General features: G+C 56.7%; 1 protein-coding gene across 9 annotated transcripts in view; it reads left to right on the top strand.

Annotated features, from left to right (window-relative positions):
- Positions 1 to 24,969, top strand: part of DYSF (dysferlin) — a gene marked incomplete at its 5' end in the record, with an annotated part of 221,322 nt that overhangs the window by 133,589 nt on the left and 62,764 nt on the right. For 5 of the 9 annotated variants that reach the window (XM_079941051.1, XM_079941047.1, XM_079941045.1 and 2 more), the window contains 8 exons: positions 2,091 to 2,272; positions 4,793 to 4,933; positions 5,736 to 5,765; positions 7,219 to 7,248; positions 15,964 to 16,065; positions 16,185 to 16,346; positions 17,397 to 17,562; positions 17,991 to 18,067. In XM_079941051.1, coding sequence (XP_079797177.1) covers positions 2,091 to 2,272; positions 4,793 to 4,933; positions 5,736 to 5,765; positions 7,219 to 7,248; positions 15,964 to 16,065; positions 16,185 to 16,346; positions 17,397 to 17,562; positions 17,991 to 18,067 — 890 coding nt within the window. Of the gene's footprint in view, positions 1 to 2,090; positions 2,273 to 4,792; positions 4,934 to 5,735; positions 5,766 to 7,218; positions 7,249 to 15,963; positions 16,066 to 16,184; positions 16,347 to 17,396; positions 17,563 to 17,990; positions 18,068 to 23,980; positions 24,044 to 24,969 lie in introns of all 9 variants that reach the window. The other 4 variants (XM_079941049.1, XM_079941044.1, XM_079941048.1 and 1 more) reach the window with 1 other exon arrangement.

Raw genomic sequence — 24,969 nt, 5'->3', positions numbered from 1 at the left:
TATCGGAACGCGCCCTCTTTTTCTTACTGGAACCGGGGAGAGGTTCTCTGCCGAGCTTGGAGCTGATGGTATCACAGCCAGACGGTTTCATTAAATGCACAGACGCCGCTGGGCCCTGCCAGGGCCAGGAAGGGAACGGCTTGGGCCAGCCCTGCCAGGCTGGTGCATGGGAAAGGAGAGCCCCATGCCAGGGAGGCTCCCACCTGGTGGGCGTGGCAAGATGTGGTGGGCATGTCTCCCCTGCCCCTTCTTCTGCCAAGGGCCTCCCATTGCCCTCTTCTACCTCCAGAATCAGGTTCAAAACCAATTTCCTACAGGAAGCCCTCCCAGATTGACCCCAGTTTGTTTTTGTGCCTGAAAGCTGGCAAGCTGGTCCTAGCCTGGTAGCTGCCTCCTGTTAGGCAAACCCAGCATTGTTCAGCCAGTGAGTGCCCGTAGCTTCTGTTTCCTAACGTGAATTCTGCACCACCCCCCCCGCCCTTAAAACAAGCCCTTTGGGCAATAGCCAGAATCCTGGACCCTGTCCCCCACCCCATCTCTTGATGGAAGTCCTCCTGTTGCCCACTCCAACTTTCCCACCTCTTCAATAGCCACTCTGCCACCTCCTGTGCAGTGGCTGTGGCATGCCACTTGGACTCTTGATGGCCAGGGAGAGACTGGCCTGCTCCCTCCCCTCTGTGGGGAAGAGCTATCTCCCCATCTCAGCCCCAGGACTGCAGTTGGACACCCCGGCTCTAGATGTCTGGCGCTGAGGTCCTCTTGAGTCACGTGGGGGCTGCCCTGGAGGGTGCAGAAGATGCAAGGTGCTACAGGATGGAGGAACTGCCAAGGGTATAGGGCATGTGATAGAGCATTTGGGCTCAGCCCTGCCAGACATCTAGCATCCAGCTGCCAGCCTCCTGGATCCCCAGACTTCCCTGTCCACATGCCCTCAGCATCTGGCTCGTCGAGTCTTACAAAATGGCAAACTGGACCCTGCCCCCTAATGAGAGAAGTTGGAGGAGCCCCCTCCTCCGAGCCCTTTGCTCTTGTCCCAAATTACATGCACTCAGTCCCATGGGACCTTCTCTGGCGTTGGTTTCCAAGTGGAGTCCTGAAAGGCAGCATTAGCAACACCCGGGAACTTGTCAGAAATGTCAATTCTCAGGCCCCACCCCAGACCCGATGAAGGAGTCTCTGAGGGTGGGACCCAGCAGTCTCTGCCAGCCTTCCAGACGACTCTGCTGCATGCTCACATTTGAGAACCACTGCCCTAGAATCTTCTCTAGTGATGCTTTGGGACCAGGCAGAGGGAATGCCTCCTGGGTGGGTCCCAGGCTAGCATGGCTGGGGCCAATAGGCTGGAAAGTAGTTTGGGGGCGTCAGGGAGCTGCAGGGATCTTAGGGTCCCCCTCACACCCCCCCACCGCTCAATAGCCCTTGAATCCCTTTGTTTCTCTCTAGTGCCCCCACCCATCTAAGCCACCACCCTCCCTGCCTGAACCCCTGCAGTAGTTTCCTAACTGGTCTCCCTGCACCCACTTCTGCCCCCTCCAGTCTCTTCTCCAGGTGGCGGCCACAGTTAGCTTGCTGAAATGCAGACTCAGCCATGCCAGATCCCTCTCTCACACGCCACTGCACCTCCTATGTGTTCTTCAAAGCATGATCGAAATTGTCATTTTATGTTTGTTTGTATAGATTACCGTTTTGCTCCAAATGTATCCTCAGCCCCTAGCACCTAGCCCCCGGCCTGTTATGCAGAAGGCACTCAGTCAGTAAGTGCTTTTTGGATGAATGAATGAATGAATGCACAATCTATTCATTTTGCCTCCAGCAACCAGCCCAGGAAAGAGCCCAGGAGGGAAGCTCTCTGGATCTTTGCGCCCACTCTCTGGGACCTCGGTCCCATCTCCCCATGGTGGCCACCGGCTGGCCTCACGGAGGATGGAGGTGGGGGGGTACCCCCAGGATAGGGCTCCAGCCTGGACGTCGGTGCTCCTGAGTGGCAGCCTCAGCTCTGCTCCAGCTTTGTGGCTGCATGACTCCTGAACGGGCGACTCTCACGGTCTCCGTTGTGTCCCATCTCCCTTCTCTGTGCCTGGCCCACACAGATCCCTATGCAATCGTCTCCTTCATGCACCAGAGCCAGAAGACGGTGGTGGTGAAGAACACCCTGAACCCCACCTGGGACCAGACACTCATCTTCTACGAGATCGAGATCTTCGGTGAGCTGGCCAGCATCGCTGAGCAGCCGGCCAGCATCGTGGTGGAGCTGTACGACCACGACACCTATGTGAGTGTGCCCACCTTCCTCCCCCGAGCCCTCACTGCCCACCCTCTCCAGGGCCCAGGGGAGATGCTGCTGTGAGGGGTGGGTCCCCAACGAGACGGGAGTTCCCCAAGGCTGGGGCTGATGGCCTCTCCCCCAACCCCACAGGCAGTGGTGAAAACTGTTTTAGAGTAATTAAAAACGAATTGCCACCACGTGTGCTGTGCCCACGGCAGAGAGCGGGTACAGATCTGGCAAGGGTGCTTGGCTGTGGTCAGGAGCCTGGGTTTTCTCTGTCTCTAACTTGCTTATAAGACCCCAGGTCGGTCCCTTCTCCCCATCCGAGGGCCGCTTTGACTCCACACACGGTTATCAAGCACTTGTGCTGGGCTGGGTGGCCCCTCATGTGGGGTCCCCCAGCCAGGTGGGAGCCGGGGCTCAGGAACCACCAGGCAGGGACTCCTCCAGGGAGCCAGTGTGAGGTGCAGGTGGGGCCCTCTCTGCAGGACTGTCGCACAGCACAGAACCGCTTGTGCTGGCGGGAAGGCTCTGTGGTCATGCCCCCCAAACGAGGGCCACTTGCCGTGTGTGCTGAGAAACCGAATTTTCATTGTTTTAGTTTTAATCCATTAAACTTTAAGTAGCCACAGGCGGCCGGTGGCTCCGGTATTGGACAGCACAGCTCTGAAAGGTTCCCAGGAGAGAGAGGGCTGTGGGCTGGAATGTGAGGGGCTGTGGGAAGACCCAGGCCCTGGTGGAAATGGGAGATTGGGGTGTTGGGATGAGGCAGGGGTGTTAGCACAGCACGGGGGCCAGTGGGAGATGGAAGGATGGGGAAGGCAGGCAGGGAAGGAGGAGAAAGGAGTACGAGGCCAGGGGAGCGGGGAGAGTGGTGGGGTCAGGGCGACATGTTACAAAGGAGGGGTGGGATGCTGTTGGAAGAGAGAGACTGTGTCGGCCGAGGGGTGTGTGGCCAAGAGGCCCTACCTGGGTTGGGGGTGGCAGTAGATGAAAGGGGAGGGGCTAGGGCTTCACAGATGCTTCCAGAAAGAGTTGCCATGACTGGAAGGGAGAGTGTGGTGACCAGGGGTTGGGGGAAGGTGAGGCTGATCAGGTCGCCCCACTGGCTGGTGGTGGGCAATGCGGGCCTGGGCTGGGGAGGCTGACCCGTAAGCTCTGCCCTTAGAAGGAAGAGCTGGCTCCGTGGGGGCCGAGCAGCTGGAGGAAGGGTCTTTTGGGGATTTGCGGGGGAAGAGCTCAGGACCTGGAGCTTTTGGGGCAGGAGGAGGTGGGAGGTGGCAGGGCCTGGAGGGGGGCCAGGGCCAGGGGACTTTGCAGAAGCAGGTGTGACTGCTGGTGCAGGGCGGGCGGGAGGCCGGCAGGACGCAGCCTCTCTCTCCCAAGGGCACCTCACCTCCTCGTCACAAATGGTACTCTATCCCCTTTGGGCCAGTGCCCGGGAGGGATCCCGGGGGAGAAAGCCATGGCCTCTTCTGGGTGGGTGGGCCCCAGGGTCCTGGGGGAGAGCAGAGCTGTGCTCATTGATAATATAGTCAAACGGGGCTGTACCTGTTGGCAAATATCCATTGCCCTGAGCTCCTGTTGTCCTGGCGGCCTGGCCTCTGTGAGGACTCCCCTCCCCGAGCCTCTCCATGACCCAGCAACTAGAGGGCAACGATGGGCCCAGAGGAGCCTCTGGGACCCCTCCCAGTGCTGTGGCTGGTGACCACTCTGAGTGGTCTATGCTGGGCTGTCACCCGCTGGTGTGGGCATTTATGCAGAAGCTGGTGGCCACTCCAGGATGGCTCTCGGCAATGTCCCCAGCAGTGATGTGACTGCAGGTGGGGATGCCTCCCAGTCCTGGCCTGGGTTTCTCCAGATGAGTGCCTTGGGCGGGCCACCAAGGCTTACGACAGCTGTGGCATCATCTGGCCAAGACCCAGGTTCTGTCTGCGGCCCCTGCCCTTGGGGGAGCTAACCACAAGGTCGGAGTTCACCGGTCTGCAAGCTCACTCTATCCTCTAGTCAGTGGGGAGCCATGGAAGGCTCATGAGTAAAGGGAACGATAAGATGAAAACATCATTTTAACAAGACTCATTTAATTGGATGAGCGTGATCACAGTCTCCCCATGTGGAGACTGGGGAGATTTGAAGGTGAAACGAACAGGAGATACACATTCCTGGGAAATGTCAAACACCTCTCCTGCTGAGGGCATTAAAGAACTGCTAGGAGGCTGTCACTCTCCTGTCCAATGGGCTTAGAGCCTGATTACATTAAGGCAAGGTGAACGCTAGCTGGACATACAAAGGGACTTGTGGAACACGATGGGAATTCAGCATTAACAATAGTGGCAGGAGGCCACTCGCATGCTGCCCTCGCATCCCCCTGAGGGAAGCAGAGCTCACCGTCTGCACCAGGGGCTGCCCTGACTTCTGAGGCCCTTCCGAGTTTGGGAGGCCAGCTGTAGGTCTGGCGACTGCTCTGAGGCTGCCAGAGCCCTGGGCGGGGGGACGCTGACTTTTCTCTCTCTATGCTCGGTCTAGGGTGCAGATGAGTTTATGGGACGCTGCATCTGTCAGCCGAGTCTGGAACGGATGCCCCGGCTGGCCTGGTTCCCGCTGACCAGGGGCAACCAGCCGGCGGGTGAGCTGCTGGCCTCTTTTGAGCTCATCCAGAGAGAGAAGGTGAGGCTGGTCCACGTCCAGATCCAGGAGGCCCGGCAGGGAGCTCCTGGTGGTGGAGGGTGAGGGCCCAGGCAGGGGACGGTCTGATAGAGGGGAGGGGGCTTAGCTACGTTCTTCTTCCCCCACCAAGGGCCTGCACTTAGTGGAGAGCACTGAAGGGCCACCTCTGGATGTGGGGCCTCCTGCTGGAACCGATCTTGCCCATCTTTTCTGAGCCCCAAATCAGGACACGATCAAACACTGGGGCGGAAATCTGAACTGTGTTATTACGTCTGAGTCCTCTGGCCATTGGATATATTTTTCTCTGGGTTATATCCTGACGTGGTTTCTGGAAGGGGGACCTCTGTGAGCTGGCTAGGGTGCCTGATTGTCCGGGGCAGGGGACTCCAGGGACAGGTGAGGGCAGGACCCCTGTTGCAGTGCTGGCTCTACCGTAGCCTCAGCCAGCTGATTCCCCGCTGTAAAATAAGGGGTTTGGATTAGAGCCCCATCTTCAAACTCGCTCTTAGTGGGATGTGAGCCCTAATATGGAAGCCGGCTAGAAGTGAGGCTACTCTGGCTGAAGTGTCTGGAGGGGACACGGCACACTGCCAACCTGGCCTCCCCTGCACTCGCTTACCAGGCACCTCGCAGGAGTCCCTAGTCCGCCAAGGAAGAGTCTGCGAATCCCTGGACTGTCTGATCACAGACATAGTCCATGAGTGTCATTTTGTGGTTGGAGATGTGTTTACCTGGCCAGGGCAGAAAGGTGGTGGGGCCTTGGGTGACGGGCACCTAACCAAAGCTCTTTTTCTTCACCCAGCCGGCCATCCACCATATCCCTGGTTTTGAGGTAAGCCTCGCTCTCACTTTTGCTTCTTCAAACTTGCCCCCTCCCGGTGTTTGCAGTCCCCTCCCAGGCTAGGAAGGGGAGCAGGTGTGCACCACCACCATCCTGGCTTCAAGCCAAGCAAGGCTCGGTTGGGGCCACAGGGGCAGGGTGGGTAGGGGCTGGGGTCCCTGCCCAGCTCTGGCTTTCCCGCCCTTCTCCCCTGAGAAGTCCAAGAATCACAGACTCAGATGGAAGGGACCTCATGGTCATCCAGCCCAGTGGCTCTCAGCTGGGCTACATGTTGGAATCCCTTGGGCAGCTTTAAAAATCAGCAGTGCTCAGGCCCCACCCTAGACCAAGTGAAATCCCATCTTTCAGGGTGTGGCTCAGGCCTTCGTATCTCTCAGAGCTGCCCAGGAGGTTTGAATGTGCAGCCTGGGCTGAGAACCATCGACTTAGGCCAGTAGTTCTCCGCGTGGCATCACCCGAGGTATTGTTAGAAATGCCAAACTTGGGTCCCACTTCACACCTATGAAGCCAACTCTGAGGGCAGCACAGAAACCTGGGCATTGTCGAGCCCTGCAGGGGACTCGGACGCGCGCTCACGTTTCAGAAGCTCTGATTTAGACCGTAGTTCCCAACTCAGTGTTCCCACCAAGATCCGGTTTTATTTCCTCTACTAGCTATGGAGACTTCATTCCCTTTGCCCTGCTCCCCTTCCTTCTCCTGGGGGTCATGAAAAATGTAAACCTTTTACTGGTACACAGGCTGATTTGATTCAGGAATCCTCTGCCCGGCCAGGCTCAGCTGCAACTTTGAGAAGTGGTCGTTTGGGCTCTGTTTGGGTGCTTCTCCCCTTATGAGGGGGGGAGCCCAGGCAATTTGCAGACAGTCCTTACAGTACAAGCCCTCCTTGCCCCCTGCCCCCACTCCACCCTCTGCCTCTCCTCCCACCCCTTCTAGTCTCTCTCCCTCTCCCTTTCCTGCTCCCTGTGCGCTCCAAGCTTCTGCTCTCAGCTCTGCCAGCCCTGGGCATGTAGGTTGCTTCTCCTTGGTTCTCCAAGTCCACATCTCCAGCAGTGGCTCCAGGGATTCAGGCCTGACTGCCTCCTGGGGCTGTTATACAGGGTCCGGGACCTTCCCAGCACCTGGCTGTTAGTCATTCTCCTTTCTCCTGTCACTTCTAGAGACGCCTGGGCTCCAGGTTTACGCTTTGGCCTCTCCCACCACTCCCTCTGCATCAACGTTTGTTGTACCTACTTTCTCAGGGACCACGTAGAGGGCGCGTCTGGGAAGCACATCACCCTCACCCTAGATGGGAAGTGGTTTCTGTTTGCTCCTTGTAGGGAGACATCTGGTGTGTTTATCTCTGCCCCAGCCTAGTGGTCCTTGTCACTAATGGTAAACTTTTACTCTCCTTCCTCTCCTCCCTCCACCATCTCCTGGATGTGGACTGTTCCATGGTGTGGTCCAGGTGCAGGATACATCAGGGATCCTGGAAGAGGTGAGCTGGCCCCTCACAGCTGTGGCCTGTGGCTGGGGATAGGTGGGCAGAGGCAGAGGGAAGATGAAGGCCATGCCCTGGAGTCTTCCTGGTTCCTGGTACTCCAGTGTCCTCTGTCACATGGACCCCTGTCTGGATTTAATTTCCCACACTCTGCGTGGATCCGGGGCTGCCTGGGGTGTGTCCTGGTGTGAATCTGGCTCTTAGGTGGATTGCTGCTATGTTGGAAGCCACATTTGCCCAGACCCCTGGGACAGCAGGGGTCTCAACGGCTGAGTACCAAGTGGCATGTTTTCAAGAATAGAATGTTCCTAAGGGACCAGAGTAGTCAAGGAAGCCTTGCTGGTGGAGGTGGCATTAGCCGAACATTGTCGTAGCGCTTAGGAAGAAGGTGGGGAACGTGCCTCTGGCCCAAGGGACCAAGCACCAGGTTGGGGCCCGGCTGCTTTAGGGAACGGGGCAGGCTGGGGACTCCTAGCTTCTGGGAGAAGTTTGGGGTTTGCATCCAAATGGAGCAAGGCTATGCCCTTTGGTCTGCAGGATGAGAAGCCCATTTCCTTATGGCCTCCTGCACATCTGTGAGCAGGTCCTCAAGAGTGAGCTGAGGCAAAGGCCTGGGCAGAGAGACAGGAAGGAGAGCCCTGGTCAGATGGGGGTGGGAAAAGGGCAGCCACTTCCTGCCGTCAGGGAATCCCCAGGCTGCGAGCGAACACCATTTGACATTTTCAGTGCAATTTGGACTTGAAGTGCAGGGTCAGGATGTGGGATCCGCCGGCCCCGCGCCCCTTACCTCACTTCCTGCAGCTCCCAGACCGAGGTGGGGTCCGCCAAGTGAGCTGGCCGCAATTGCGCCTGACAGGCAGCCTCCTGCTTCTGGCTGCAGTTGCGAAAGACTGCCGATTTGGAAAGGGGACGAGAGTCCTGTCCAGGGAAGCAGCACGGAGCCCTCTCTCTTGATTGAGAGCATTCTGTGGCCAAAACCCACAGCCTGCTCTGAAGAAGACCCAGCCCAGGGATGAGTTATTAAAAAAAGTTAAAATCCTTAATAACTGGATTTGTAATATATAACAGTGAAGGCTCAGATTCCAAGAGCAGGGATCTGGCTGTGGTCTTGTTGTCAGGAAGCAAATCAAAATCTGCAGCTTTGGGGCCAGAGCCTGACGAGGGCCAAGTGCGCTGCCGCAGGGCCAGCCGGCCACAGGCTGAGGCGGGTGTGGGTCAGCAGGGCCAGAGGAGAGCAAGTCCTGGGGGTCTGCTGGGCACAGGGCTGGGCCAGCACGTTCAAAGGGTCCCAGGCCCAGTAGGATGGATGGAGGATCAGCTGGTCCAGGGAACCACCCCAGAAGGTGACCTGGTGGCCCCTTCATCCCCAGAGGGCTCCCGCCCAGGCCCTGGGGCCCAGAGCTCAGCCTCTTTCTTCCCCTGCACTTGAAGGCTAAGACTCATGCCGAGGTCCTGCGTCCTATTTGGTTTTAAGAATCCCCAGGGGCGGGGTGGAGGCAGGTTAGTCTTGCTGCTGCTGCCGCTGGTCCTGCTGGAAGCCTGACGCCTTAGCAAGATTTTTCTGTCTTCTTTGCTGCGGCCGAGCTCCTGCCTGGTATCCCTCATTCAGCCCCCTCCAGACTCCCGGCCTGATCCCTGTGAAGGGCGCTCCAGCCATCCTGGAGGGCTTTGAAAAGCCATGCCGGGAGCTTAGCTTCTGGGCCACTGGCCACGGGGGCCCTCAAAAGTCTGGGAGCAGAGAGGACAGATGGGTGTGTTAGGAAGCCGTCTGGCTGCAGAGAGGTGTGGAGTGGGGAGTGAGGGGCAGGAGAGACCAGCTAGGAGGCTTTTGAGACAGATGTGGTGATGGGGGCCTAGGCTAGAGAGGGAATGGAGAGGGGCGAGTGACTCTGAAGCATGGCGTAAGGACGGCCTCTTCGGTGGGGACTGCCTTCCGGCCAGCACACAGCCCACGCCTGTGTGGGAGACAGTGTCATGGATGAGGTGAAAGGCATCTACCCGGGCTGAGCTCTCCTAGAGCAGATGGAGGACAGTAGGGATGGCTTCCTGGAAGAGGTGACTCTGAGCTCTCTTTGGGGGTCCAGGTGGCAGTGCCTCGGGCTGGGGGTGCATGTCACCACGTGGGGCCAGTTGGTGGGCAACAAGATTTCCCCTCCCCCAGGCTGTTTGCCCACCTGGAGCATCTCTCTCCAGGGGCTCTTGGTCGGGAAGGGGGACTGTTGCATTGTGTCTTTGAGGCTTTGGTGTCTGGGAGACCAGGGTCCTAAACGGGTGGAGGGGAGGGTTTCTTTCCAGCTCCCAGCCTGTCTTTCTGTCTGTCACTTGCTGTTTCCCCTCTTCCTGAGCCTTTCTCTTCCCCTTGTCCAGCTCTCCCTTTGCATTTCCCTTTTCCTCTGTTTGCTCCTTGGCCCAGGCTCCCTCTCTCCCTCCTTCTCCCCGCCTCTTCTGAGCCCTCTGTCTCGTTTCTTTTCCTTTTTGTCTGGAGAACAAAGGCGGTCTGCGCTGCCAAGGGGAATGAGTTCAAAGAAACTGCAATTTTAGATTTCCTGAGAAATGGAGAGTGCACAGGCATGTGTGAGTGTGTGCAACTATGTACACTCACGAGAGCATGCACGCGCGCACGCGCGCACACACACACACACACACACACACACAGCAGAAGAGATGATGGCAGATTCCTTAATAATTGAGGGCTCCTAGGATGTGGAGCCTGTGCAGAGGAAGACCCCATCTGGGAATCCTTTAGGTGGGAGCAGGGGCTTGTGGTCCTGAGCACCTAAGGGGGCGTGGTTCGGAGTATCACCCTTGGTTCTGATGCTCCTGTCACGCTCCGTGGAGGCATGCCCTGGTTGAAAGGAGAGCGTCCTCCGTGGCTTTTTTGCTGTGAGTTGGGGGCCAACCAGATGTCACTCCATCCCCTTCCTAATCCAGGCAACAGGCTATGGCTTTTAGTCTGAGATGTACATGAGGTACTCTCCGGCACCCCCAAATCCTCCAGAAGGAAAAATTTGGTGTTTTGCAATCAGGAGAATAAGCCCAGTGGTCCCCCATCCCCCATCCCTCCCCCAAGGCTTTAATTTAAAACACTGTTTTTCCTGGGAAGTGTAATTAGAGCAGCATGCTGTCCCTAACGAGCTGGGTGGGGCAGGCAGACAGTGGAGCCCTCCCAGCCCGCCTGGCTGCGCCCACATGGAGCTCCCCGCGGAGCTCGGATCTGAGTGTCCAGAGGGTCACCTGACTGTGCCCTGCTGTGTGAGGAGGGGGTCTGTGGGCTACCGGTGGCAACACTGACCTAGGTGGCTGGAGGGGCCTGCCCACACTTGCCCCAGCCCTGGGAATGCACGTCTGTCTAGTGTGGTGGCCCCTGGGACCGGGGGAGGAAGCCCCCCTCATGGCTCAGGGGCCTCAGTTCCCTGTACTGAACTGGCCAGCAGGACGGATAGATGAAAGGAGGCAGGAGGTGGATTCTGCTTAAGGTGGGGAGAGAGCCTCATTTGTCCTTGTGTCCTTGTCCTCTTGGTCTGAGCTGTCTCGGTAAGCGCCCTGCACACCTGTAGAACCCCGTCAGTGTAGCAGCCCCACGTCTGCCCTGCGTTCAGGGTGGGTGGGGAGGAGCATGGAAGGCATGGACCCCGCCACGGAAGGGGTCATCTTATTAGCCTTCTATTGTGTGGCTGCCCCTGAGCTCTGTGATCCTCGGAGTCCCCCGGCACACACGGGACAGTGAATCAGGATGTCCTGGCGGTGCTTTCAGTCTACACCCACCCCCTCCCAGCCTGGCAGTGCTGATAGGGGTCGCTGCAGCCCACCCCACTGAGGGTCACTGTCCTGAAAGGAGATATCATGCCTCTCAGATGGGCTGGACCAGAACAAATTGAGAAACTTGGGCACAGGAGTGGCCATCGGGCTGGTGTCACAGGACTCCCAAGCGTGATATGTGGGATACCAGTCAGGACCTTGGGCAACCAGAGCCCAGGGTTGCTTAATTAGAGGTAAAAGAAGTCAGAGAGTAGGGTTTAAAGAGTTTCTGGAGTGGTTGGGGAGATTTTCTGGAGGATGTAGAGTTTGACCTAGGCCCTGGAAGATGTGGTAGATTCTGGAAGATGGCAAAGGAAGCCCCTTCAAACAGAGGGAGGAATGAGCGGGCACGGGGAAAGGAGGGGCTGGTGAGGATGCAAGACTGACACAGGCAAGAGCGTTGGGAAGGATGGGAGAGCGTTGGAGTCGGTTCTTTGTCCCCCATCCCCCTGTCCGTTCGCCCTCTGCCATCCCTCCCTCCCTGCCTTCAATAATCTGTTCATAAGCCTTTATTTATTGGACAGGGGATATAGCTGTTGTCCCCGTGTGCAGAATTGCTGGTTTCACAAGGGACACAGACAAATGAACGCACAGAAATAACCCAGCGTGATGTGTCTTTCAATGGGACAAGTTGCTCTGGGAACCGTGGGGTGCTTAACTTAAACCTGTGGCTCCAGGTTAGGTGGACATGAAGTCCACGTAGGAGGTAGCCAGATGAAGTGGGCAGAAGAGCCTTTCAGACAGAGGGACCCGTGAGCTCCAACCTCACAGGTACAGAGAGTGTGGTACCTCCTGCAACCTGCTGGCGTTCAGAAGTGGGGGTGCTGTTGAGCGTGGCTGGGGAGGTGGCCCATCACTGCCTGGGGTCCCGGAGGGGAAAGTTGGTGGTGAGAGGCGAGACCAGAGAGGTCAACAGGAGCTAGAAGATGAGGGGTCTTGGAGGCTGCGTCACGGAGTTTGGACTTCATCCTGAGTGGGTGGGTTTTAAACAGGGTGGCATTCTTAGAAAGTCTTCCCTGGCTGCAGAGTACAGCATACATTCATTGGAAGGGGATGTGCTAAACCAGATGCAAGAGATCACTTAGGATGAAGCTGGTGAATCCAGGCAAGAGATGGTGGTGACCCAGACCCAGGAAAGAAGATGGGTGGGTGGGCCTGGGGGAGATTTAGGAGACAGAGCCCTAAGGCTTGGGGATCAATCCAGGGGAAGGAGAGTCAAGGGTGGTGTGGCGTTTTTGGCTTGGAGATCTGGGTGGATGGTGGGGCTGGATTCTGAGATGACATTTGAAGAGAGCAAGTTTGGCGGGGGGGCAGGGGTGGGATCTTAGAGAATCCAGTTTGGGACAAGCTCGGTGTGAGAGGCCAGGAGGACACATGGATGAAGTAGCGGTAAGGTTGGAATGTGAGTGTGGGGCTTAGGAGAGATGTTTGGGAGCGGAAAGCCTAGGGGAGGGATGGGCAGAGGAGCAGCAGGGAGGCTGCCAGGGAGACACAGCCAGCAGAGGGTAGAGAGGGTGGAGGGGCCAGCGGTAAGGAGCTAGACAGACGGCTTTAGGCAGGACGACGAGGTCAGCTGGCCAGATGCTGCTGAGGTAGGGAGAGAGATAGGCGCCTGTGAGTTTCCTCTGGGTTGGGCTACAAGCAGGTTGTTGTTAATTTTGGAGAGAGAAGTTTCCAGGGAGGGGGTGCAAGGGGCGGAGCGAGTGCACTGGGCAGAGGGCTGTGTGGAAGCGGGGGAGAGGCAGGGGATGGAGGCAGCCTTTTTCAGGAAGAGAGAGAGGAGAGGGTGGCAGGCTGCAGGAGAGGACACAGAGAGAAGGTGTGGATGAGATACCGTCTTGAGACTGTCTTTAAATGCAAGGAAAAAATCCAGCAGATAGTGTGGAAAATTGGGGCGCACTGGATGAGACCGGGTTAGGGAGCCAGAGCACGTGGCGGCGTAGATGTGCAGTGATAATGAGAGGTGCCTACAGGCGGGGGCGGTGCCTACAGGCGGGAGCGGTGCCTACAGGCGGGGCGGTGCGCACAGTGGGGAGGGGACAGAGGACTTGGTGGCAGCTGGCAGGTGTAGGGGAGCCCCTGCAGAGGCAGGGATTCTGGGGAATGGCAACAAGGTGCAGGGAGCAAGGATGTCCTGGGACCCCTGAGGACGATTTGGTGGATGGAGGTGGCCTTGGGATGAGACTGGGGGCCTTGTGCCTCATAAGCTGCCCTGCGGATGCGCCTCTAACCGCTGTCTCTGCTTGTCTCTCCCTCCTGCCGGCCGGGCCTGGCGCTCCACAGCTGTGTGCACCCGCCGTCTTCCTCCAGGGCCTCCTGCAAACGGTACTGGAGCCCAGTCTTCTCCAGGTTCTTGGTCCCTGTCTTCCTCTGTAAGCAGGTTCCTGTGGTGGGGAGCCTGGGCGTCTGCACAGAGAGAGGAATATCCTCACAGGGGACCTGGAGGAGCCCAGAGGGAAAGCGGGACGTGGAAGTGAGGGACAAAAAGGAATCAAAGGGACACTGCCCAGAGTCTGGGGACCAGGAGAGGAATGTTCTGGGGGAAGTATATTCATGAGTTTTCCTGGGTGATTTCAGGACAACATTGCAGCCCTATGAGAAAGGCTTGGTCTTTCTGCCTCCCCACCCAGGAGCCCGGGGCTGTTCCCTCCCTGACCTCTTCTGTTTGTCCCTTTCGTCATGGGCTTTTGGCCCTGGGTCCACTGTGGGTTGGGCATCAGCCTTGAGCAGGCCACCAGCAGGCCTTCAGGCATAACCTTTTTCAAAAAGAGGCGACCCCTGCTGCACAGCTGTTGCAGTAGGTGGCCTTGGAGTGCCAAGGTTGGACGAGCAGCCAGGCCACCACGGGCTCTGCCTCCAGCCTCCAGGGGCACCATTCACGTGGACTGTGACGTGCACAGCACCCCTGGAGTTGTGCCCGTGGCAGCCCTGCTCATCGCTCTTTCTCCTGATGGCGTCCGCTACTCAGCCAGTCTAAAAATATCATGTCACCTGCATTGTGGGTCCGGAGGAAGATGATGAATTCCTTCACTCTGTGCTCTGGGGACTTAGGGATAGTTCTGAAGCCAGCGTTGTTTTGAGAGGTGCCTCTGATGGCTCAGCTCTGCTCAAGTCCCTGGGGGATCACCAACAACATGAGTGACGGAAACAATGGCACCACCAACAATACAGTGTTCATTTTAGTCACTGCTGTTTATTAAGCACCTTCTATGTGCCAGAAACCCTTTATATTTGTTCTCTTGTTAAATTCTCAGACCAATTTTGTAAGAGTTTCGTTATCCCGGATTTTCATGTGAGGGTACTGAGTCACAGAGGTTGAATAATTTTCCCAAGGTCAAATAGCTGAGGAGCTGCAGGGTTCAGACTAGGACCAGGGTCTGGTTTGATTCTAGAAATGAGCTTCTTACCACCACAGGTCACGAAGCATAGCATCATCAGTGTGTCATTGGCAGGAGTGACAGCTGGGATGGGCTGTGAAGTGGTGAGGCAGGAGGAAGCTGGTGGGTTTCAGTCCTCCAGCTGCTCCCACCGTCTGCGTCAGAGCATCTGTAGATGGAAGCACCATCCTTTGAGAAGGAACCCAGAGCAAGTCACTCGGAGAATGAATCCAACGATTCCATCGTTTATTAATGCGATTACCTGAGGCAAGCCCTGTAAAGCACACAGCACAGCCCTTCTATTTATAGTTAACATTTCCTGAGCGTCAGGGCCTCCATGTGTGGATGTGCAGGTCGTGCACTGCGGAAGAGCCCTGGGTCTAAGGGCGTGCGATTTCCAGTGCAGACGTCACGTATTTTAATTTATTATAACAATTTCCAGTAGGTGGCAGTAAAGTGTCTTGTTCTAATAAACTAGTAAACTATGATGATTTTCTGACGTGGACGTTAAGAGTTTTAAGAAAGGGTCATCCTTCTCTAGTTGTCACAGAGGTGCCATGTGGGCTCCTGTTGAGAGTTCACATGAACCAGGCACTCTTCTAAATGTTGTATTAACTTCTCCAAGCCTCCCACTAACCTTTAGAGGTTGATAGTTTTTAATAATCACTTTATAGATGAAGAAAATGGAGCCACAGAGAAGTGAAATAACTTATTTTACTCAGTAAGTAGTGGAGTCAGGATCTATACCCAGAGCCCATGTTTCTAACCACTGTCAGACTTGGTAGTTGTCTAATCCACAGTAATACCTGCCTCCATTGCCCCGCCTGCTTCCCTATGTATTTCTTCAGGACTCTTGCCCAAGTCTTTCTGGCAAACCCATAGCAGGTAGGGTTGACACAGGCCACGCTCATCTCTGGTCCGTGGTGTGAAGGAGCCTCCCCAATAGGCCCTTGGGTGCCCCTGGATGGTGGGCCTTGCTGCCCCCTTCTCCTATTTGTAAATACCCCCTCTGGCCCACAGCGCAAGCATTCTGTTCAGATGTGTCACACCTCAGGACAGGTGTGAGTTTGGGGCTGGAGACGGAACACCAGGGCGGGTGGTAAGTCGGGAGGGTCTGAGCCAGGAGGCAGGAGAACCAGGCTAGCAGGAGGGCACGTGGTCCTCTCGGGACTGAGAGGGGCTGAAGTGGACGTGTCAGGTTGGACGGGACGGTGCACGTGTGTGCACAAGTGTATGTGTGACAGGGATGGGGTCACCCTGAGCAGCTCGTGGGTGGGAGGAGGGGTGCCCCGGGGCTCATTTGAAACAGGATCACTTGAACCCGGGGCCAAGGTGCTAGAATTGTGATCCTGGAGGAGATGGTGCCTGAGAAACTGACTTTGCTCTCTCATTTCTGTCTGCCCACTTCTGTGTCCTCGCCACTCTGTTTCTGTGTCTCTCCACACGTCCTTCTTTCCATCCCATCTGTCCTCCTTTCTTGTCTTTCCGCCTTGGTCTCCCTCCTGCCTTTGCCTCCATTCTACCTGCTGCCCTGCAGTCGGAGGACACGGACCTACCCTACCCGCCACCCCAGAGGGAGGCCAACATCTACATGGTCCCCCAGAACATCAAGCCTGTTCTCCAGCGAACCGCCATCGAGGTGAGCCCGCCCCCGTGGTGGGGTGGGGACTGTGGGCAGCCGGGCCCTTCCTCTTCCTGGCCCAGCCTTTCTGGGGCCTGGGGGCCTTCCCAGCTGCTGTCCTCACTCCGTGCCCCCAGATCCTGGCGTGGGGCCTTCGGAACATGAAGAGCTACCAGCTGGCCAGCGTGTCCTCCCCCAGCCTGGTGGTGGAGTGCGGGGGCCAGACCGTGCAGTCCTGTGTTATCAAGAACCTCCGGAAGAACCCCAACTTTGACATCTGCACCCTCTTCATGGAAGTGGTGAGCCCGACCTCCCTGCTGTCCCCTTCCGGAGTCCTGGTGGTTAGAATTTCCTTGCGGCCCCAGGCGGCCTGCGGTCTGGCTCCCTGCGGGATTCTGAGTGGGTCACGGCATTGCTCCCACCTCACTGGAGAATGGGAGGAAATGCTCTCTCCTCCCTGGAGGAGTTGAAGCCTGCGAGCAGTGCAGAGGGGGCCAGCTCGGCCCCTTCTCCTCAGATCCTGAGTCCACGGAACTCCCAAGGACCCATCCGTGGCTGTTTCCCCGCTCAGGGCCGGCCTCAGCTCCCCCGGTGCTCCCTGCCAGGTCTCTGAGCTTCCAGGATTCCTCCAAACCTTCCAGGACCTGGTCCTCCCCCAGCCTGGGCCCCCGCGGAGGGGCTCACCCCCGCGGCCCTCAGGCCTCAGCTCCCTCCAGCAACCTGGGCTGCCTGGGCCTAGTGACCAGAGTAAGGCAAGTCTGAGGAAAGGAAAATGGTTTGCAAGATGAAAGTACTATAGAAATTCCAGGCCCAGTGGCTGTCAACAGGAGCCTCCTCCTGGCTGAGCCAAAGCCGCCACCGAAGGAGAGCATATAAATTATTTCAAGTTGTGTTCAAAGTGCTTTTAGGGTTGGGGGGAGAAGAATCTGGGTCTGGAAGCCAACTCTTGAGTATCCACTTGGGGGGGTCTGTCTGCGAGAAACGTTGAGTCCCGGGCCAACTTCTCCCTTCTTCCCTTCCCCGGCCAGTGAGGGTTCAGGGAAAGTAGACTTGTTTTAACTTTAGGCTGAGCTGGATGTGTTTGGAAGGTAAAACTGTGAGGGAGAAGTCGGCCTCTGCATACAGCATCCAAGAGGCAGACAGAAGGGGCGTGTGGCTTCTGCTCCACTGGCCAGCTCCTGGGCTCGGCAAACCACCCGTTTGGATCGCTGGCTCTTGGGGGTTATGTGTGGGTTGAGAGCATTTTCTGCACCTTGGACTTGCCCTGGGAAGAAGGGCTCGCCTTCCTCTGAGACCTCCCAGAGATGGGGTCAGGCTGCTGCCCAGAGCTTCCCCCCCCCTCCACCCAGATGCTGCCCAGGGAGGAGCTCTACTGTCCCCCCATCGTGATCAAGGTAATTGATAATCGCCAGTTTGGCCGCCGGCCTGTGGTGGGCCAGTGTACCATCCGCTCCCTGGAGAGCTTCCTGTGCAACCCTTACTCAGAGGAGAGTCCGTCCCCACAGGGCGGCCCAGGTAGGGGAGGGGCTGTTGACGGGGGCGGGGAGGCAGAGGGGGCTGGGACAGGTGGACTTCCCAGCTTACCGGGCCCTGAATGAGACGACCGGAAGGACGGGTGGGAATCTCGTCTCCCTCAGGGCACCGTCTGGCCCTGGGCTGGGCCCCCCAGGAGAGGTTGGGGGGGTGGATGCTGAGGTGGGGTGTGGTGCGGAAAAGGCCGAGGGAAAGGGAGATTCAGGGATCAGTGGGATGAAGAGGGAGCTAGAGGGAGAACTGGGGAGACGGGGAGCGTGACGGGATCCGGGAGAGGGAAGGATGGCTGGGAGGAAGAGGGAGACATGGAGTGAAAAGTGCGGCAAGACAGAGGGCCGAGTCTTGTGTCTCAGGAGGGGTGAGCCCCTGAGAGAGCCCCCTCTCAGGCCTGGACACTGCTCCCCCTACAGATGACGTGAGCTTACTCAGTCCTGGGGAAGATGTGTTGATTGACATCGACGACAAGGAGCCTCTCATCCCCATCCAGGTACGATGGGTCCCCGGGGACACACACTGGCTCCTTCCAAGAGCTGGCTTGCTTGCCCTCTCCCTGCCCCTGGCCCTCCCTTCCTTATCACACGGCCTCCATAGGACACTCTCTCTGCAGCCTGGTGGCTGGACACCTTACAGATGGACGGCCCCCATTAGGAGCTTTCAGTCTGGTTGGGAGCAGGTTGGGGGTTGCAGGGGAGACTCTGTGGTCTTCTGGTCAAGACCCAATCATTTCCCCCAAAGCATATGAGAAAAATGGCCCCACTACCTGGAGGGCTCTCTCCTGGAAATCACCCAGGAAATCAGGGTGGAAGGAGCGAACGAGAGAGAAGGAGGACAGGGTAGGGAGTGACTGGTAGCCTCTGGGGTGCCCCAGCCCCATCGCCTTACCCAGCTAGGGCCCTCCTTGGGGGCAGATTCATCTGTGGGCTTGTGCTCTGTGGCACCTGGCAGGCAGCTTGAAGGAGGGGTGTGTATCCAAGCCAGTGGTCCCTCTCACCCCGTTCCCTCCACCTGCAGGAGAGGAAGGGGGCCAGGAGAGGGGCCTTACTGCAAGGGTGTCCAACCCTGTGGGCAGGTAAGAGGCAGCCCCTGGCTATGTGCTCCACAACAGGGCGAGCTGGTGACCCAGACACCAGTGCCAAACAGCATGGCAAGAGGCCTGTGGCGTCTCTTATTGAGGGGGGAAGCGCTCTCTTCACCTTGGGCCCTGGGCTGGCTCAGGGTCCTGTACGGCTGAGACCACCCAGTCCTTCCTGCAGTGGAGACGGAGAAAGACCTCACTGTGGGCACCAGCCTTGAATACCTCTGTTCCAGGTTGTCACCGCCCTCTCAGCTTCTCTTGATTCTGGCCGCACCCCTGGCACGTGGGGCTCCCAGAGCTTCTGGGCTGCCCGGAGGCAGAGCCTCCCAGCCCGTGTAGACAGTACTTGTGCTCAGGCCCACAACCTGTTTGTTCACTGGGGAGGGGGTGGCATTTTGGGAGGGTTTTATTTTTTTCTGAACCATCAGTCAGATATTAGCCTTGAGAGCAAGAGAACGAACTTGGGTGTTGGGTTGGGCTCGGGGTCCTCGAGACTCTCCCCGAGATGTGCTTACAGGGGCTTCCCTCTGACATTTAGGGCTGATTTCTGCTTCTTTCTCACGCGCTCATCTCTTTCACCTTTCTGCCACTTCCATGGGGACATTTCTGGTGTTCAGTCCTGGACCTTGCTGCTGCTGAGACAAGAGCTTCATAGCTGCTTTATAGTTCTCTGGTGCTAAGCGTCCTCAGAAGCCCCCAGCTCTCTGTTTCTCCCGCCTCTATGGCTCTCCAGGGCCCCACCCCAGCACGCGTTCTGCTGGGAGCACCTTCTGGCCAGCTCCCAGTCATTCTGTAAGACTCAGCCTAGGTGTGGTCACCTCCTTCCAGGATTCTGCCCTGGCTCCCCCACTTCTTCTGCAAGTCCTGTCTCTATCTTGGTCACCGCGCTTGCCTTAAGTCGTGCAGCATCTTTCCTAGACTAGGCTCAGGGAAGTGACTAGGGCTCATTCCTCTTTGTGTCCCCAGTGACCAGCACAGGGCCTGACTTAGAGGAGGCGTTCGAAGAAAGTCTGCCTGGGTGGATGGGTAGATGGACGGGTGGATGGATGGATGGATGGACGGATGAGTGGATGGATGCATAAGTAGATGGGTGTCTGGGTCAGTTACCTGCCTACTCTCTGTAGGGGTCTAAGGAGGAGCTTCTCTTGACTGGGGAAACCCAAACGGAAATTGCAAATACACAGAATTCAGCTACGCTCAAGGCTAGTACCTTCTGGCCTGGGTGGGTGTTCGTAGCTGAATGAGGCAGCTAATTAGCCCCAAGCTCCGGGCGCCCAGTGCTGGCTCCCGCTTCCCCCACCCCCGTCAGCGGGCCGTCTGAGTCTGTGCAGGGAAGCGTAGAGCTTGCCCAGCAGGATTTCCGTTCTGTGTGTGCTGCCCTCAAAGTGTCTACAGACTCAGAGGGGAGGGACTCTCTTGGGTCCTGCTGGCTACAAGCACAACCAGAGGCAGACGGTGAGGAGGCCCAGGCTGGACGTCCTTACAGCGTTGACATGAGTGAACCGGGGCCCGGGGTCTGAGCCAGAGCAGGGGCTGCACTCTTGGTGGGAGCATGCGGCTAGAGCTGCTGGCCGGGCAGAGGGCGGGGAGCTGAGGTTCGGGCTGGTGGAGGCATGCCCGCGCGGGGAGGGCCTGGGCTCACAGGACCTCGGAGGTCGGTAGGGAGAGGAGGAAGTGAGATCCGCCTGCTCTGGTGGGGGAGGTTTGGACCCTGCCCTCATCGAGCTCCCTGTCTGATGGAGGAGACATAACCCTATTCTCAAGGAGCCCCGAGGCCCGCAGGGAGATCAGTCCCAGTCTTCGGGAAGCCCTGTCCTGATGGGGTCTGCTGGGGGCTTGGGGAAAAAGCAATTTTGTATCGTGCTTTTCTCTGAGATCGTTGATCCGATCTGGCTGGCTCAGGAGATCCTTCCCTCACTCTGTTTTGCACATCTCCTGTGCAGGACTTGGGAGGACCGGGCATCTTGGGGCTGATCCAGGAGGCTGTGGGTTCCAGATCCAGTGGTTTTCCAGATAGTTCTGGCTGGACTCTTGTCCCCTCGCCCCTTCCCCAGTGCAGATAGGAGAGGGATGAGAAGGAGGGATGAGCAGTCTGGCAGAACTTGGATTTTGCTGGCTCGTGTTTGTGCGGCCCGTGTCTCTAGGCCGCCCGTGTTGTTCCCCCCCATCATGCGGCCCCTATCGCTGTGCTCACCAGCTCTGGCTGTGGACCCAGCAGAAGGCTCCTCCCCAGCTCCAAATGCTCTCTTGCCACATTCGGCTTCTGTTTAAGTCCCTCCCGTCTCCTTGCTCAGTTGCCTCTTCTCTGCTGAAGAACCTTCTCACCATCGTCCGCCAGTTTCTGGGATGAGCTGCCACACACTAGAAAAAGATACCCCAGACTTTCCTGATGCTTGTGCCATTGGCTGACAACCACGGCCAAGCATTTCTCAGGTTTCTAGAAATGTTTCAGTGTCTGTCAAGAGTGGCCAGTTCTAGAGATGATCTGAAATGGATGTATGAGGCAGAACTGTCCACTTGGCCTTCTAGGCCTCGTAGGTGGGCACCTGTCTCTGGGAGTAGGGAGATGCCTGGCCTCCTGGACTCTTCTCTGTGGCGGGGGCTGGGATGAGATCAACTCTCGCATGGCAACCCCACAGTGTATTCTTGGTCTGTGTGGCTGTCTTTGTGTAGATTTTAGTGCCGTAGTCTGGGGATGGTGGCAGTGTGGGTGTGTGCGGTGTGTGTGCACATGAGTGTGCGTGAGAAGTGGGGTGGGGGCTGGGAGCAGATATGTGCGCAAGCGTAGTGGTGGTGCTGCAAGCATCGTGGCCTTGACACCTAACTTGCTGAGGGCAGGCTGGGGGTGTCCTCCGAGGGGGGCACAGAGGTGTTTCCTTCCGTCTAGTGCTCTGCTTGAGATAAAGGATATATTCATTTTTCTCTGATTATAAGTATATGTCCATTATATAAAGTTTGGAAAATATAGAAAAATAATGAACAGATAGGTGTTGCCTCCAGCCAGGAGCACGCTGTGAATGAACTGCTCCCAACGCGGCCTCCTCTGTCCTTCCCTTCCCCCCAGGCTGCACTCTCTGGCTCTGATTCTGCCTCTGAGTATGAATCAGGCTCTACGTTTATGTTTCAAACAAACTTGGGGTCTTTGTCGACTAGTCTGCTGGTTCTTGGTGTTCTGATGATGAAAATGGGAAGAGAAGCAGTGCAGGAACGCACCCAGAGTGGGCTTCCCACCATTTCCTAGGGGGTCCTGAGGCTCACGTAGAGGTGGCACCCCCTGCCCATCCCACGCATCACCTACCTTCAGGTCAAGGGTGACGCTTGCCTATCATTCTGAGAGATCACCCTGGGTAGGGGTCTCCTCTTGAAGTCAGGCCGTGGGTGGAGAACATGTGTGTGTTGAGGAGGGATAAAGGGGAAGCGCGCTCTCAGGAAGTCTTCCCTCTGGCTGACAGAGAGAGGAGGGCTATGTTGCAGAGCCAGATGAGATGCACAGAGTGATAGCAAAGCAGCGAATGCTTGCTTAGCAAGGACACCAGGATCTTGGACTCTGGGCCCTACAAGGTCAGCGTGGGCTAAGTCATCAGGAAAGCTTCTCCCAGAGGGCTGGCGAGAGGGGTTAGAACAGCAGAGGGGAGAGGAGGCCTTTCCTGGTGGGCAGAGGAGCTGGGGCAAAGGCTTGGTGGTGGGAGGTGTGTGTGTGTGTGTGTGTGTGTGTGTGTGTGTGTGTTGACAGCATGTATGTTGATTGCATGTGTTTGGTGGTGCACCGAGTGTGTGTGTGTGTGTGTGTGTGTGTCTGATGGGCCTGGGAGGCTGTAGGGGAAACTCAGGCTAGCGTGCAGGAGGCATCAGAAGGCCTGCTCCCCACACACGTGGGGTGGGGTAGGGTGGGGTGCTGGGGCCAGCTGCTCCCCGGCTCCCAGCTCGGGCTAATTTTGAGCCACCTGCTCCGATTTTAGTCTCTGGGATGCCGTGAAGGTGGGAACGTGCTCCCAGAACTGGAGCGGCAAATTATGTCCAAATCCCAAAGGGGAACATGTAATTTCGGAAGCTGGCCCAGACCTTTGGAGCACTATGTTTAGCTTTATTTTTTCTCCCTCTTGCACTGGTGAACTGCCGGTTTCCCTCTCACCTTTCTAAAAACGAACTGTATTAAAAATAACAATACGGCTTCTGTGAGGTTCAGGAGGAGAACAAGAGGGGCAGAGCTGCTGCCTGGCTGGGCCAGTCTCTGGGCAGCTGGGGGCTTCACGTGGAGTTCATCTGGTCGATTCCAAGGGCTCGGCCTCCTGGGGAGTCTCCCAGAGCCTCCTGCCCCAGACTCAAAGGAAGAGAGGGTCCCGCTGGTCTGCTCTTCCCTCCACCATATCCCCCAAGCCTGCCTTCCTGGACCGTTAGCTCTCTCTTAAACTGGCAGTGCTGCTTTATTCCTCTATCCTTCACACTTGCTGTCTCCTCTGCCTAGAAGGCATCTCCTGGCCTCATCCACCTCGTCCACCCACAGCTCCATCACCTCCTCTGGCACTATTGTAGTGGCCCCTGAAAAAGTCACCCTACCTTCGGTCCTGACCCCAACAAGGCCCTCCTGGACCCTGCACCCTATACATTATGGATTCACTGTGCTAGGAGATTGCAGGCAAGGATCTGATGCCAGAAAAGAATGCAGCAAGGTTTCCGTAGTATAGGGGTGGCATGTTTATGAGACTCTTAAAGCTCCCCTGGTTTTGGGGAAGCCACATGATGCCCTGGTTTTTGTCCTTGAGGACAGAAGACTCAGAAACCTGCATTGGTTTAGGAATAGTGCCCAAGCAGGGGTTGGTGTGACTCAGTTGTTAGAAGAAACCACCAGGGATGATGGGGAGCTTGGAGTATGTCTGAGGTCAGGAAGTTGGAAAGGCAGGGAGGGCATGTGAGAGTGGCATGGAGTCAGTGGTGCCCAGGGCAGTGAGAAAGCAGGCATGAGACAGGTATTGGCTGAGCCCCTCCCACGTGCCTCACCTTGTCCTAGGTGTGCATGGCCTTCACGTCATCCATACTCGCTGCTGCTCTGTGACAACACACGGCTGTGTTCCCATTCTCCAGATGGAGATGCTGACTCAGAGAGGTCAGGGGGCTTGTCCAAGGTCACGTAGCTGGTAAAGCAATGAGGCCGGGATTCGGAGCCACACTTGTCCAACTCCAAAGCACGCGTTTCTCGCACAACTTTTGCAGCCTCCCTGGAGAGAGAGCACAGGGTGCCTGGTTGGAGAGCTCTGCTTCCTCGGGATCATGCAGTTTTCCCTGGTTTCTCTAATCCTGTCGCTAACCAGCGTGTTTAATTTGTAGCTTGCAGATGGTCTGTCGGGCTTCGCCCCCACTAACATGGCGTCTTCTCCATCCAGTCGTCATGTATGTATTGTTTACCTATTTGTGGGCACCTTGATTTTCCCGGGGGGGCTGAGTGGGGGTAAGGAGTTAGGAAGGGAACAGAGGAGGTGGGGATGGGAGGGGAAGAAAGGAGTTTTCTGAGCCCTGGCAGAAAACAGTTACCTCTCCTGTGCGGTGATGGAGGGGCAGGGAGAAAGCTGAGGGAAGGTTTGCAGAAACAGACATCCCTGAATTATCTCTCGGTGCATCCTGGGATTTACCTTAATCCTGTTTCCCTGCATGGGGTAGCATGGGCCAGTGGAAACAGGGAAGTCTCTAGACCCTGACCGCTGGGACGTGGGACACAAGAGGCCTCTGTGGGCAAAGGCAGATTGATTTTCTCTACTCCTCCCAGAGGCATGAAACGTGTGTGACTGCGGAAACCTGGCTGTCCCCGGCAGATTCTGAGAGCTCTGCTGGGGCCCACAGTTCACTCCTGCATTTGCCAGGAGGGATACTTCTGTCCTCCTGGGCTGATTCCTTAGGTATTATCTTTATGGGTCGAGGGTCCTTCAACATGCACTCATGAAGCCAAGGGGAGCCCCAGACTTGTAGGGGGGACATAAGAGATAGGACTTGCTGAAAGTTAAACTCCATTCATGGTGCCAAGAGGAGGCATTGCTGTGTTGAGAGTTTTATGGCTTCTAGGCAGAGGCAGTCTACATTTTAAATGTTTTCTGATTTATCTATTGTAGAAAATATAGAAAACACAAAAAAGTGTAAGGCAGAAAGTTAAAACCACCTGTGTTCCTACCAGTTGGAGATAAGCACTGTTAAGACTTTGATGTGCCTACATTTTTAGATATCTCTTATGCGCACGTGCATACTTTTATTTTTTTACAAAATCAAGATCATATTGTACTTTTTAAAAAATCTGCATTTTCTTGTACTTAAAATGTATTATAAAT

This window comes from Stenella coeruleoalba (genome assembly GCF_951394435.1).
Source record: "Stenella coeruleoalba genome assembly, chromosome: 13".
Lineage (NCBI taxonomy): Eukaryota > Metazoa > Chordata > Mammalia > Artiodactyla > Delphinidae > Stenella > Stenella coeruleoalba.
The sequence above is the reverse complement of the archived record's forward strand: the minus strand, read 5'-3'. Positions and strand labels throughout refer to the sequence as shown.